The sequence below is a fragment of the Neopelma chrysocephalum genome, unplaced genomic scaffold (assembly GCF_003984885.1).
Source record: "Neopelma chrysocephalum unplaced genomic scaffold, ASM398488v2 Primary Assembly neopelma1_74, whole genome shotgun sequence".
In the NCBI taxonomy this organism is placed as follows: Eukaryota; Metazoa; Chordata; class Aves; order Passeriformes; family Pipridae; genus Neopelma; species Neopelma chrysocephalum.
In genome coordinates this window covers 766,250-781,008 of record NW_020897735.1, presented here as the reverse complement: position 1 = coordinate 781,008, position 14,759 = coordinate 766,250, and the positions used below count along the sequence as shown (strand labels likewise).

The window sequence follows — 14,759 nt, the reverse complement described above, 5'->3', positions numbered from 1 at the left end:
TGCGCATCTCGTACCGGGTGATGGCCAAGGAGAACAGCCTCAGCAACAGGAACAGCAGCGTTTTTGATGACAACTGACACTTCTGTGGGTCTCAAGACTCTTGCCAGAGCACAGTCAACAGGGTCCAGACAGAAACCACAGAGGTGTAAGTCACTGGAGGATGGAAGTGATTTCCCTGCAGGACTCCCAGAGCCTCGATGCCTTATTTCAACTCGCTGGCACTTGCACTACTGTACTTTGAGACAATGGATCCTGCTCCACAGGAAACCTGGGATTCCCAGTGGATGGCAAGCTATTCATCCTCCAAACAAGAACAGCCTGCACAGCTCTTCCTTGGGCTACAGCTGGGATTGCTCATGTCAAGCAGGAGGTGATGCTTCTGAGCAGGAAGGCCCTGAGCTGTTGTGGAGTTAGTATTGAATAGTCCCGTCAAATCAGGAGAGCTGGTGCCTGACAAAGAGTGCTCTGTCTTCTCCTCAAGAGATGATACCTGTAGTATTGCCACTAGTGAAGACTGGAAGAGCACTAAAATATAGTCAGAATGTAACAGCCAACTTGCTTCCATGTTCTAGGGAAAATGCAGGTATTTCCTGCCTGCCACTGCTGACCTGCCTGTGCTTCCATTTCAGTGACAGTATCCAGTGAATGCTCACTCAAAACCAATGCTCTTTAATCTTGGTCTCTACAGAGCATCAAAGGAGAAACAAAGGGCACAGACACGCAGCTGAGTTTTTGTCTCTCAGCTGAGTCACGGCAACTCAGGGTTAAAATTGCCAATTTAAACTCTTTAACCAGGACTTCAATGAACACATTTAATTTCACCTCTGCTAAAACTGGGCTCACACTGGGCTGAGGTTCACCTGTTTGTTTATTTGCACTGACCTGCTTGTCTTGCTGACTGTGCAAGTGCCTCATCTGACATTGTCCTTTAGACCAGAGCAGACCCAGGAACAGAAGCTTTCCTAATTGTCAGAACACTGACTTTGTATTAGACCATGACCAGAGTTACTGCATAATCCAATAGTCAGGATTCCTCAGGGACTTGGCAGTCATTCCGGCTCCTCTGGCCTGCTCTGCTTGTCTAAAAGATGAGGTGCTGTACAAACTCTCTGTGTTACTGTGAAGAAAAGGGATTGATTCAGTCAAACACTGTCCTTTGACTGAGGCATTTAGAGTTCACTTCTCAATTGCTTCAGAGACTTAAAACACGCAGGCTGATAAAAGCCTCAGGGACAAGTGTCTCCAATGCATTTCAGGCCACTTTAAACAGAAATGTAAATGCTCACACATGCAGTGATGTGCCCTTGCAGGATTTTTAAAGCTACCATGGCACCTAAATCCTTTCAAATCTGATTATTTGCCACTTCTGCTCCCAGCTGATACACAGGACACACACACACATAAATATTGGGGTATCCAATTAACGAAGGTTTGGAACCCGTCAGTCAAGTTTGGAGGGGTGTGGAAACAGACTTAAACAAGCTTCATATTCATTTCTTTGAGTTGCACGTTAGATATTTTTAATTATATCATGTTATTAAAGATGTTTTAATAGACTGTCTGTGTTATTCTTGGCAAGGGATCAAAGCAGGGGGGTTATTGTGAACACAGAGTGTTCCAGTGAGCGGGATGGGGGGTGCTGATTTGGCCTGTTTACTCCAGAGCTCTTTTGCTGTGTACTTTGGGGGTACAATGGGAACACCTGAAGGCACAGTGAAAGAAAATCACTTCAGATAACCTGGCTGCTGGTATTTAGTTGGTGGGAGATGTGCCTACACCTTTTGATGTGTTCTTTGCTCAAACCTTCTGAAGAATGTAGGAAGGATCTAGGCAAGCCTGGGTAGAGAAAAAAAGAGGTTATCATAGAGTCAGTGATAGTGGGGAAATTCCTGAGACTTCATTCATCCCACACCTGGAAATGCAATCACTAAACAGAGCCCTGGCTCTGTGACCTGTCAGCACAGAGGTGAGCTCTGGGATTCCTGGCTGACATTTGGAACCTGCCCAAGAAAAATCCTACCACTGTCAGACATGGAAACAAGCCAGTGAGATGCCAGGAGCCCCAGGTGCTCTGGCCTGTCAGTCATTGCACCTTCTTCATCTTGAATAGATCACAGGGTCCAAGAGAAACACAACAATGGCTGGAACTTCCCTGAGCTCTTGTTTAGAAGCTTTGGGACTTCCTTGCAGCTAATAAGTGAGCAATCAGGCAAGGAGATCAGCATGGCCTCCTGACCCTTCACTTTTGCCCTGCACGTGCCACTGAGCTGTGCCTGTGAAACCACTGGCACTGCGATGAGAAAACAACCCACAACCTTTTCCTGCCAGATAAAAACATTTATAGATGTATTTTCTAGGTGATAAGATAGATTAGGATTTTAAAACTGCAGTGTGGTTTTAGTCATTAAAAAAAAGGCAAAAAATAACAAAATGGGGAATCTATGAGAAGAATGGAAAATATTCAAAGTAACATATTCCTTTCTCCCAGCTCTCTGTAGAGCAGCTCCTTCATGTCAGCACTACTTAAGTTTGCAAAATTAATCCCTAGATTACTTGGATAGCAGAAATCTACTTAAAAGGAGATTCTAGATGAACCAACTCACTTTGAAACAAAGATGCTTGCAGGCCTTTGGTTACAATTCAATTGTGGAAATGATAAATAATGAGGATTTTCTATCTGCCCATAAGTTCTTTATGTTTATACACAGGTCCCTTGCTTCTCACTCAGGCTGAACCCTGGGAGAGATCTTCTGGCAGATAATTTCTGCTCATGTGCAACTGCAGTTCTGCTGCTCTCAGCAACTATTAGTAAGAAGGAAATCAAAGGTATTAGATACAAAAATTGACACCGGAAAGCACTTTCTCTATTTTAGCTCCAGACACACAACAGGTTGGCTGGCCTGGCTATTGGGGCCTAAATGTCATTTAGCCATGTTTGTAGGAATATATTTGCTCCTGTTTTTCTATACCATTCCCAAAGCATCATGGATTCTCAACCAGCACATCCCATCTGGGTTGTACCAATGAATTCCCATGAAAACTGAGAGAAATAACAGTTGGTTGCCTGCAGTCCTACTCTGCTGTACCAAGTTCATCCCCACAGGATCTGAGTTGTTTCTTTCTTCCAGGAGAGACCCAGCCCTTAAAATCCACAACCACTTAGAGGGGTAAATCCAGCAGCAGATGAGAGGAATGCCTTTTAGGATGGCTGGAATTAGTATCAGTATATTTTCATGTTGTTCTTATACCGTGCTTATGATCACATATCTGAGTATCTTTCCAGAGAAATAGGAAGCCATATGATGTTTATATCCTACCTCATGGACTGTCACTCCTACTTGAGGAGCTAATTCTGAACACACTGAAGAGGAATGAGCCCAAAGGAATACTGGGATCAGCAAACCTGCAATTTTTGCCACAGCTTTCTTCACATGAAAGTCCTCTCACACAGCCATTAAACCCAGGCAAGTCACAGTGCTTTGGTGCAGAAATCACTGTGTGTTTGTACAGCAGTGACCAGGTTTCCACCATGGCCTCGATGTGAGGTGCTCACAGCCTTCCTGCAGTCAGAGGCTGACAGATGAACACAGAACACAAACTGCTGCTCCCCGGAGCTGTGTGCAATGCCAGGGATCAGTCAGGAGAGGGAGGCTGCCAGGGCAGCCTTAGGAAATCAGCACAGCCAGGAGCTGCTCCCACCACAAATCACATCATTTAGCAAGCAGGCATTTCTGGGAATGTGTCAAGGAGACTCCTGATGTGGATGCAGGGGAAAGACACTGCAGTAGGAAGCTCTCTCTATGTGTGGGATGTGAAAGCAGCTCTAACCAGTGATTTAAGGAGCTGTGGCATTGGAAGAACTCCCCTATGCAGGGAGACAGGCACTTGCATGGAGTAGGGATGAAGGCTCTTTTGGAAACAAGGGGGAGAAATAACAATTCCTCCAGGAAGAGGACTGGCCTGGGAATGAAGAGGAGGCTTGAGAGAGACAGAGCAATGATAAAATCAACTTTTGTGTGAAGGAAAGCTTATTTTTGTTCACAGCAGGGGTGTCACCATATGTGCACCTCATGATCGAGTTAGTCACCACTTCTTGGTGGAAATTCTCAGGAGAAACAGATTTTCCAAATGAAAGAAGGCAACAGTTTTTGGGCTTATCAGTGGACAATGAACAGCAACAGAGCTGTGGAACCTTCACGGGAACAGAGTTCAAAGTTCACAGGTTTTGAACATCAGTGATATGCAAATGCAAAATTAATGCTGAACTTTAAATCACTCAAAATCTGGTTTAACTTTACCTTCTGTCTCACAGTATCACTGACAATATTAAACACTCCTGGAGTGCAAGTTTGAAGGGACAGGGTCACAGCCTTCTGAGCAGAGGAGCTCAGTGGAAACCATCAAACCAAATGGAAGGACCTCTTCTTCCACAGAGCTCGTGATTAAACCTCATCAGGACAGGAGGTTGTTTATGCCAGAAGTTTACACGGCTGCAAAAGGTGATTAGATAAATTCATAATAACCCATTAGGGCTATTAAAAAGTTACTTCCTTGTGGCTAAAGACTTGCCTGAACCACCTGCCACATCCAGATCTGTTTGCTCTGTTCTTTGGCAACTGCTGCAGATCATTAGAGACAAGATACTGGCCTGGGTGGGTCTGTGGCTTGATCCCATCCAGCCGTTCTGATTTCTCTCAAGCAGGAATCCCACAACTGCACTCCTCACTCACCAGTCTCTGGAAGCAGCCCCTCACTTCAAGGAACTTTGGTCTCTCAGCAGCATAATTTCTAAAAAACAAGATTGTTTATCCTCAGAAGTAACAATCAGAAACACCAGAATGAGAAAACATCTGCACATACCCACGTCCCACTTCAGCATTACCATAAACCTGGAATGACCCCAACACCAGCAGCTCCCACGCACCCTTGTCCTGCAGTGTCCCTCCCTGGAACTCAGGGCCTCATCATTTTACCTACAGAACCAGAATTAGTTCTGTGATTTCTGTTTGGGCTCCTGCAAGCCCAGGTACAGGCTCAGCTCAGATTAGGTGCTGTTTCAGACACAGGCTTCTATCCTGATGGTTAAGCACCAAGAGCAGACTGACAGCTGCTGCCTGAGGGATCAGCTCAATACTCACTCAGAGAACACTGGTTCAGCAAAAGGGGAAGGTAATACTCAAAAGTTAAAAGAAAGTCCCTCCCCACTCCTCTCAAAACAGTTGTATTTACAGTAAAATCTGTTTCCAAGATAAAAGTAGTAAAAATAGTTACAAAGCCAAACCAAACAATTACAATAAAAAGTAAAAAAACCCTCGGTGAAACAGAAAGCAAGTTCCAAGTCAGCTTTACCTTCATTATCATGTTTTTCTATGGGTAATACCCAGAGTCTTTGGCCACATAACAGCGGCCCCTGATGTTTTCTAGTACCCTGTTACAGCATAAACTGATGCAGCAAACTTACAGCTGGGAAGTGTAGAAGCCCCTAAATGAGGTGAAACCCCCTTGCTCATTGCTCACAGCGGTTTGAGGAGAGCTTTCAAAGAAATCAAATACCAGCTAAGACAGATGTCTTCAGTGAAAACACAATGTGGGAACCACCTTGGCCGAGCTACTCCCTTCTCTGCCCTCCCAGTTGCTTTCCAACATTCCCCACTCCACCGAGCTGCAGCCTCTCCACCAAACCAGCAACCATTACAAACACACTTCAGCATTTTGCTCAGGCAGGACCACGGAATGTGCAACTTTTTCTCCCAGAATATGCCCAGTGCTCAGTATTTCATACAGAGGTTTGCCTTGGGAGGAATGCTTCATGTGAGCCAAGGTTCTGGCACAGACCTGCTGTGGCACTTGCCAGCTCACCTTCTGGCACGCACTAATTAGCGGTGCCACAGCGTTAGAAGTCACAGGGCTGAGATGGTCGGCAGGTCCAGCAGCTCTCCGTGGAGATTCCTGGCTCAGACTCCTGTGCTCCTTCTCACAGAGAGCTTAAAAGTACTGGCATTTTTTTTAAAATGCAAAAATATTTAAGATAGAATTGTCATTTCCTGTGGATGTGCACGTAGCTAAGAACAGAAGTACTCACTGGCTGGGCTAGAATTAGCAAAAATAAATGTTGCACAAATAATTGGAAATGTCTCCTATCTCATAGATATTCAGGTGGCTGAATCTCCCAGGGAAACCTCTGGAAAATTTAACTACCCACAGGGTCCTACCCCTGCTGTGCAGGAGAGATCCTGCTGGTGTTCTGGAGACAGGTATTGGAGCCTTAACTGAGCAGAGCGTTCCCACTCTCACGCTGCCTCTGGGAATGCTTGGGGTGGCAAACATTGCTCACTCCACACGTTACAGAGCAGCTTCCCAAACACGAAAAGGCAGCACTGGCTGAGGCACAGGCTGTGGGAAGCACAAAGGCTCAGGATTGCTAAGGAAGTGAGAAAATAGATGGCACTGATGTGCAGGCCTTTGCTTTTTGGCCCTGGCTGAAAAAAACCCCAACTATATCTGCATTAAATCCAGCAGCACCTGTACCAGGAAACATCCTCCATGCCCTGCAGTGGCTCCCCTGCTCCATTTTAGGGAGGGTTTTCCAGGGCTCCCTGAGTGCACGCATTTGTGAACGCTGTGCTGAGCACACCTGATGAGAATTGATGCTGAATGTACTTTCCTGGAGAGCATAACACAGGCAAGGCATTCTACATTCCCTGCCTTTAATCAGAAAGAAGACTGTATTCCTTTTGTGCATTGCTCTGAAGAGATGGCATCACATCCTGGAGGAAAAGCTGTCTTTACTGATTAGTACAGCCTTGTATGAAATCTTGAGCAAGTCCTGCCCAGATTTATCCTGGCTGCCTCTGATACTTAAATGATGCTGCAGTTTTTGGAATTGGTCACATCAAACACCATTACAGAGAACAGAAATGTGTTGTCAGTGGTGCTGAGCTGGGGCGGGCCAAGCCAACCCTTTTCACTGATTCCAGCGTGAACACAGCTCAGAGTTTGCTATTCAATCAATGCCTGTAATTAGTGGATAAATCTGGACCCTAATGGCTCTGCATTACTCAGCTATCTCAAAGGAAACTGCATAAACCTCCTGCATTCCGGTTTCAGATGTGAGGGATGTGCTGTGTGTGTCTCCCTGGGCACCTCTGAGGCTGACACGGGTCTGTCCCAGGATCCTCTCAGGTTCCTGATGCTCTGGGGCTCCTCCCAGGGTCTCCAGGGCTGCTCCAAGAGTTCCTGGACTCCTTCCAGCACCTCTGTGGGAATATGATGTTTATATGCCAGAAATATCAATCACCATAACCTTCATATTAAGCCAACTACCAGAGGCTATTCAACCTCCACAGGGCTGTTCTTCTCCAGCCACCTCCTCGCCTGATGCAGGCACAGGATTGGATTATTGTTATCCAGGCACAGATCCCGGGATATGTGTACAAGCCACAACATCTCTGTGTGTCACATGAACGCCCGAGTGACACAGAGCTGGCCTGGCGTGCTCTGTGTGTCGGCAGGATTGAGGTCACTGCTGCCTTTGCCTCAGCCCAACCAGGCAGGAGGGTGAGACTCCCTGGCTTTAGGAGCCTCTTTCAAGTTTTTGCTACAGTGTGAAACAAGGAGATGCTGGGACTTGCAGACCCAACTGTCATCCCAATGAATACACATAACCATAGAAAGGCTCTGCTGAAACAATAATCAAAGTGTGCTTAATAGAAACTGTGACCAATGGACGCACTGTCTGGACAGGAATGTGCTCACAAAGCTGGGCGGTGGAATAAGGGTCAGAGGAAAGGCAAGGGTGGTTTCTCCAGCCTGGGGTGTTCAGCTGCCTCATGACAGGGCTGCAGCACCCACACGCAGCTCAGGACAGAGGGGCCACTAAGGGGAAGCCTCGGTGAGCGGCACCCTCCTGACACGGACCCCCTCACAGGGGCACTCCCCTCACAGCACAGGGGAGCTGGCACTGAACAGTTCAGCCCGGCCCAAGAGCCCTCATGGCCCCGCAACCCCTCACAGCCCCCCCGAGCCCTCACAGCCCCATGGACCTTCGTGGCTCCCTCAAAATGCTGGACCCCCTGAGTCCTCACAGCACCAGACCACTCATGGCCCCCCAGGCCCTCACAATCCCCTCACAGACCTCCAAGCCCTCACAGCCCCCAAGTCCTTACAGCCTCCCAACTCGTCAGAGCCCCATGATCCTTCATGGCCCCCTCACAATGGCTGGACCCTCTGAGCCCTCACAGTCCCAGAACCTTCAAGGGCCCCCGAGCCCTCGCACTCCCCTCACAGACCCCCAAGTCCTTACAGCCCCGAGCCCTCACAGCAGCCAGACCCCTCAAACCCTCACACCCCTCCCCCCAAAGCCCTCACAGCCCCAGAACCCTCAAGGCCCCCTGAGCCCTCACAGCCCCCAGATCCCCCAAACCCTCACTGTCCCATCACAGACCCCTAAGCTCTCACAGTCCCCTTACAGACCCCTGAATCTTTACAGCCCTCTAAGCCCCCATATCGGCCGAGCCCTCACACTCCCCTCACAGCGCCCTGAACTCTCCCAGCCCCTCAAAGACTCCCGTGCCCTCACACTTCCCCCCTCCCTCCCTCCCCCGCCACGTCCCGCCCCAGCCCCTTTTCTCACCTCCCCCCTCCCCGGGCGCGAGCGCGCGCGCGAAGTCGCCATGACAACGCCCGCGCGCGCGCGGCCCCGCCGCCCCTCGGGCGGGGCCGCGCGCCAGAAAGTGCTGGAACGCCGCCGCAGCCCGCGCGTGCGCACACGGGGCAGCGCTGTCGCCCCCGCCTCACACACACAACGCCGCTGCGGCGCCCCCGGGGTCGGCGGGAAGCGGGACGGGGACGGAGAGGAGAACCACTGTGGGCCCGCGGGGAACCCGCCCCTGTCCCGCAGTGAGGAGGAGCCGCCGCCTCCGCTGCGCAAAGCGCGCACACGGCGCCCGCGAAGGAGCGGCTGCGGCGGCCACCGCCCAGCGCCCGCTGCGGAGTCACTGCGACGGTTACCAGGGCACGGCCCCCGCGGCCAATCAAGCGGCGTGAGCTCATCCCCCGAGGCCGCCGGCCAATCGCCTGCGACATCAATCATTCAATTCGGCCAATGGGGAGCGCGCTCAGCGGGCGGGGCGGGCACTCGCGGGCCGCGGTTCCCCCACAGCACAGCCAACAGACAGCGGGGCGGGGCCAACGGGAGCCAACGGCTTGAGTGACAGCCACGCGGCCAACTGGATCGTCTCGCTTGTGGAGCCTCGTTATAAGCAGCCAATCGTTGCTGCGCGTGGACTCCTGGGCGGGGAAAAGGCGGCTGCGCGCGCATTCCGCTGCTATATAAGGGCTGGCGGTTGCCTCACGCAGCCAGAGTCGGTTGGGGGAAGGTTGGGGTCCGTGAGAGCGCTTGTAGCAGCCGCCATCATGAGGGAGATCGTGCACCTGCAGGCCGGGCAGTGCGGCAACCAGATCGGTGCCAAGGTCCGGGCGGGGAGAAGGGGCTTCGGGGGGGAGGGAAGGAGGGGGGCGAGAGGGGCGCGGCTGGCCCGGCGCGGCCGCCCCTGACGCGCTTCTCTCCGGCAGTTCTGGGAGGTGATCAGCGACGAGCACGGCATCGACCCCACCGGCACCTACCACGGGGACAGCGACCTGCAGCTGGAGCGCATCAATGTCTACTACAACGAGGCCACAGGTAGGGCCGGGCCCCTCCCGAGCCGCCCCCCCTCCCGGGCTCCCCGCGCCCCCCCGGCGCCGCAGTGACGGCTCTCGCTGTGTTCGCAGGCGGCAAGTACGTGCCCCGCGCCGTGCTGGTGGACCTGGAGCCCGGCACCATGGACTCGGTGCGCTCCGGGCCCTTCGGGCAGATATTCAGGCCAGACAACTTCGTGTTCGGTGAGTGCGCGGGGGCGGGAGGAGCCGCGGGGTGGGGCAGGGCCGGGCACTGCGGGGCTGCCCCGCCGCACATGCTCCGAGGGACCGGCCCCGCCGGGGCTAATCCTGGCGTGGAGCACCGGGATTGCGGCTGGGAGCAGCTCCCAGGCGGCACCAGAGGTCGTTGCTCTTTCTCATTCTTGCTGCCGCCTCCCTTGCCACACCGAGAGAAATGGAGTGGCTGCTGTATCATTGATAATTAATGTTTTGCCTGTGTCTGCCGAGCCACTGCGGAGGTGCCTGTGTGAAACCACAGCCCTTGCGCTCGATAAGATGAAAGCTTTTTCGTGGAGCCTGATGCTCTTAAGCTTTGCTTGCAAGCAATAAGCAGGAAGCAGTGACCGTAATCTAATACGAAAATGGCTCTTTTCCAGGTCAGAGCGGAGCAGGAAACAACTGGGCAAAGGGCCATTATACGGAAGGTGCTGAATTAGTCGATTCTGTGTTAGATGTTGTAAGGAAGGAGGCAGAAAGCTGTGATTGTCTGCAGGGCTTTCAGCTTACTCACTCCCTGGGTGGTGGCACAGGCTCTGGCATGGGTACCCTTCTCATCAGCAAAATCCGTGAGGAGTACCCAGACCGAATTATGAATACTTTCAGTGTGGTGCCCTCCCCTAAAGTGTCAGATACCGTAGTAGAGCCCTACAACGCCACGCTCTCGGTGCACCAGCTGGTGGAGAACACAGACGAGACGTACTGTATCGATAACGAGGCGCTGTACGACATCTGCTTCAGAACGCTGAAGTTAACGACCCCCACCTACGGGGACCTGAACCACCTCGTGTCGGCCACCATGAGCGGTGTCACCACCTGCCTGCGGTTCCCGGGCCAGCTCAACGCTGACCTGCGGAAGCTGGCGGTGAACATGGTCCCCTTCCCTCGCCTGCACTTTTTCATGCCCGGTTTTGCCCCGCTCACGAGCCGTGGGAGCCAGCAGTACCGGGCTCTCACCGTGCCAGAGCTCACCCAGCAGATGTTCGATGCCAAGAACATGATGGCAGCGTGTGACCCGCGTCACGGCCGCTATCTGACGGTGGCCGCCGTCTTTAGGGGCCGCATGTCCATGAAAGAGGTGGACGAGCAGATGCTCAACGTTCAGAACAAAAATAGCAGCTATTTTGTTGAGTGGATCCCCAATAACGTTAAGACAGCGGTCTGTGACATTCCACCTCGCGGCCTCAAAATGTCTGCCACCTTCATTGGCAACAGCACGGCCATCCAGGAGCTGTTCAAACGCATTTCTGAGCAGTTCACTGCGATGTTCCGCAGAAAGGCCTTCCTGCACTGGTACACGGGCGAGGGCATGGACGAGATGGAGTTCACAGAGGCTGAGAGCAACATGAACGACCTGGTGTCCGAGTACCAGCAGTACCAGGATGCCACGGCCGAGGAGGAGGGGGAGTTTGAGGAGGAGGCTGAGGAGGAGGCTGAGTAAGGCTATGCAGTTTGAACACCTGTAAATTTTGTTTAAAGTTGTATGAACTCTCTCTCATTCAAAGGTTCTGTTCGTGTTGTGTTATTATTGCTGTTTCCAAGTCACTTCCAATGCTGTACAGGCACCATTAAAGCAGTTTTCACAGTGCAAAGCCCCGTCTCCTCTGTTCTTTCCGGTAAGCTTCCCGCGTGCCGTTCCCGTAGGTGAGCGAGTACAAGTCACGGAGGTCTGGAAAAGGAACACGGTGGACTTGGCATGAGCACCCCATGGCAACGCCCCTGCTCTGCTGCCCTCAGCCAGGTGATGCTTATTGTGTCACTGGCATGGTGACAGCCCTGCTGTGGGAACTGGAGAAATTCCCTGGTATTCCCTTGTGATCAGGTACTGCTGGAGGGAACACACACTGACACAGGGTGGAATTGGCTCCAAGCTGTATCTAAATTTAGGTCCCTGCCCATGGCCTGTGCAGCCTGGCAGGGCAGGGGCTGAGCAGCTGCTGGGCTGGGCACGAAGGGGCCGCTGCAGGTTTGAGCTGCCTGGGCATGAAATGGTGCCAGCGAGTGCCACAGCACTGAGGGTGTCCCTGGCACCGGCTGAGCTGATCCACGGCAGCTCCTCAGTTCTACAAACCCAGCAGGGAGCTGTGGCCTGGCCCAGGAGTGCTGGGGACAGCTGTGACAGGCTGGGTGGCACCTACTGCTGGGGACAGGTGACACCAAAGCTGTCCCGTGCGCACAGTGCACGCAGCACTGCTGCAGTTGCCCTTAAATCACTGTAGGGGTTTTGAAATTAAATCAGGTGTTGGTGCAGCCTCTGCTTTTGGGGTGAGCTGAACACCTGACAGTGACATTGGTTTGTCTCATGGAAACCCTGTATTAACACAGCACATTTGCACTGTGGAAAAAATGTGTTCAGTGTCACCTTAAGTGACAAAGCTGGACAGGAGAGAACAGGCTGCTTCCCTGCTGGAGAAATTCTGGTCAGGGTTCTACATCATAACTGCTTTGGTTTAAAGGTTTTCTGCTTTAATTAATTTTCTCCACCCAGAGCCAGACTGGTTGGAGCAGTTAAAACTGTGCTGACTCCGGTGGCTCCTGGGGCAGGGAAGTGGGAATGTCAGACCTGCACAGAACAGGCTGCAGGGGGAAAGATGGCAACAGATCCCTAAAGCCTGAATTAACACCGAGGAGTTGATTTTTGCCCTTGATTTTAGGGTGGGTTTTTCTTGCTCCCTGACTGGCAGGATGTCCAGCTGGGCTTTTCCTGCCTGGCTTTCCCAGGTCCTGTTGCAAGTCTCACTAAAGCCACACTCACTGCCTCAGCCTCTCCATCAGCCACAGCCCAGCCCTGCCAGGATGATTTTCCCACTCTGCTTTCAATTCTTCCACATTTTATCTATTTTATTATTTTCCCTCTGCACTGCAGTAAGGACAAGCCATGAGTTTGGTTCTCCCTGATTTCCCACCCACGTTACTGAGCTGTGACCAAACACAGCAATGTATTAGTTGCTCATTTGTTGAGATTTTAGCCTGGTACTTTGCCCTTACACACAAAATTCCTCCAGACCTCTCCTTTTAGGCAGCACCAAGACCTGACAAGGCTCAGGCAGGCATGTCCTGATGGCCAATCCCATTTCCCACACTTTTTGTGCCATCTCAACCCCTTTGTATCATCTACCTTTTGCTTTTTATCAGACTTTAAGCTTTTTAGAACAGAATCCCTTCCCTGACATGTGACCGGTGGGGTGTCACTGAGTCTCTCCTGCCTCAGTAAGGGGGTGGTGGCTGGAACTGTGCCCTGGTGAGCCTGGCAGTGGGAATTCTGGGCTCTCCCACAGCAGGCACAGATCCAGAAAAAAACAAACTCTACTACCTGTGTGGAACATTTCAGCAACTGTTCACTTCCATGCCACTCCAGCTAATAACAGCAGTGCTTAGCACAGTAATTAGTATTGATGACTTTCACTTTTCACTCAGCTGATGAACTTACGTGGCACAAAGCCCGTGTAGGCAGGTTTCAGTCCACCACTGTTGTAGATTTTGGTGTCTGGCCAGTGTGTCAGGGGAAATTTCATGCCCAAGGTGAAAGGTGGATTTTTCTTCAAAAGCTGGAAAACAAAAGGAAAAAAAAACCCACAACAACATGAAACGGTTTATTTTAAAAAGTCCTATTTTTACCAAAGTCATGTGCTTTGACTCTACATTACATAAAATATTTAAGCCAACATAAAGCAATTCTCTTTCCAACCCTGCTTTTTTATAATTAAAAGCCACATTGAAATCTCTCCTTTTCCACTCCATACGTTTTTCTCCTGGCAGGTGTTGGCAGCAGCCTCTGGCACTGCCCAGAGCGAGTCCTGGCCCAGCAGGTCCAAGTCCTAAGGATCTCTGCTGACCTTGGGCATCATCCCCAAGTCCTAAATGCCTCGTGCTTTGCTGTGAGCCAGCAGTTCCTGCTGGAGCTGGGCACACCTGTGCTGGGTTTGACCCCTTCAGCTGGTTCTGTGTTTCCACGAGTCCCACAAACAGCAATTAGCCTGTAATTCCCAGGCCGGGAGGAGCAGGAAGGCTTAGGGAGCATAAGAAGGGAGAGTGTAAATCATCTCCTGGGAGACTCCCTGCCCTCCGAGGGGCTGGGCAGGGGGGTGGGTGTCACAGCCACCTAAAGGTGTCCCTGGAGCTGTGGCACCCCCTCGGAGGGGGGGGTCACACCGCGGGGCCACCGAGCCCTTTGTGGCTGCGGCTCCTCGCAGGGCGCTGGGGAGGGAGGGGGGTGTTATTGCTGGATGCAGGCAGGGAGCAGTGATCCACGGCACAGCCCCGCACGTAACCTAGGGCAACAGAGATTTAGGGCAGAAGATTAGTGGCTTGAAGTCAGAAGCCATCTTAGATGGAATTGCGGTGTGATTCTCTCTCCTTCGCGTGCCTGTTCCCTCGGTGCTGCTGAGCCAGCCTGGATTGCGCCGGATCCTGACACCTCCCTCGCTGATTTACTGCACGGCAGTAGAGGGGCAGAAAGGCTCTGCAAGCAGCACATTTAGTTTGGATGATGCCTGGGGTTTGTTCTGTTCGCTCCATTTCAATTCCTGTTCGCGGCAGCAGGGAAGGAGAAGGAAGCCAGAGCGGGGAAACACATCTCAGCCAAAGCACGACGCGCTCAGCCCCCTGACTCATTTCTTCCCAGCTGATTTCTCTGAGCTGGGGATGCTCAATCTTGGATGTTTTTCCTACATCAGAGGCATGACAGCGGCTCCCGGGGAGCAGGAAGGGCTGGAATGTCGTAGCCTGCTTTCAGTGAGCTCGTATGCGCTCGCCGGGGCTGGACCAGCGAGGCTGCTGCATCCCAGGGGACTTCCCTGCATCCCAGGGATCTCCCTGCATCCCAGGGGACTTCCCTGCATCCC

At 52.0% G+C, this 14,759-nt stretch overlaps 2 protein-coding genes and 1 long non-coding RNA gene across 5 annotated transcripts in view; 1 reads left to right on the top strand and 2 right to left on the bottom strand.

The window, feature by feature from the left end:
* Positions 1 to 1,505: 1,505 nt before the first annotated feature.
* LOC113969725 lies at positions 1,506 to 8,418 on the bottom strand. 2 transcript variants are annotated; one of them, XR_003534926.1, is made up of 5 exons: positions 8,289 to 8,348; positions 5,462 to 8,168; positions 4,548 to 4,788; positions 2,604 to 2,802; positions 1,508 to 1,836 (listed from the first exon to the last, which is right to left on the bottom strand). It is a non-coding gene; the product is annotated as an uncharacterized LOC113969725 (long non-coding RNA). The 2 variants fall into 2 exon arrangements; XR_003534925.1 differs by having other exon boundaries at positions 1,506 to 1,836; positions 5,462 to 8,418.
* An 881-nt stretch (positions 8,419 to 9,299) lies between these two features.
* Positions 9,300 to 11,507, top strand: TUBB4B (tubulin beta 4B class IVb). The gene is made up of 4 exons (XM_027687789.1): positions 9,300 to 9,471; positions 9,574 to 9,682; positions 9,772 to 9,882; positions 10,296 to 11,507. The coding sequence occupies exons 1-4, from the start codon at positions 9,415 to 9,417 to the stop codon at positions 11,354 to 11,356; spliced, it is 1,338 nt and encodes a 445-aa protein (XP_027543590.1). The 5' UTR covers positions 9,300 to 9,414; the 3' UTR covers positions 11,357 to 11,507.
* FAM166A (family with sequence similarity 166 member A) overlaps positions 11,425 to 14,759 on the bottom strand; it is a 14,842-nt gene continuing 11,507 nt past the window's right edge. For both annotated transcript variants that reach the window (XM_027687790.1, XM_027687791.1), the window contains exons 6-7: positions 13,346 to 13,463; positions 11,425 to 11,584 (exon numbers count right to left, since the gene is read on the bottom strand). In XM_027687790.1, coding sequence (XP_027543591.1) covers positions 11,496 to 11,584; positions 13,346 to 13,463 — 207 coding nt within the window. In that variant the 3' untranslated portion in view covers positions 11,425 to 11,495. The remainder of the gene's footprint in view (positions 11,585 to 13,345; positions 13,464 to 14,759) is intronic.

What these genes read in the sequence shown, in the direction of transcription:
- TUBB4B (XM_027687789.1), top strand. Translation starts at nt 9,415, where the DNA reads ATGAGGGAGATCGTGCACCTGCAGGCCGGGCAGTGCGGCAACCAGATC. An exon ending in CTACTACAACGAGGCCACAG is followed by an intron (nt 9,683 to 9,771) that starts GTAGGGCCGGGC and finishes CTGTGTTCGCAG; the next exon opens with GCGGCAAGTACGTGCCCCGC. An exon ending in GCCAGACAACTTCGTGTTCG is followed by an intron (nt 9,883 to 10,295) that starts GTGAGTGCGCGG and finishes GCTCTTTTCCAG; the next exon opens with GTCAGAGCGGAGCAGGAAAC.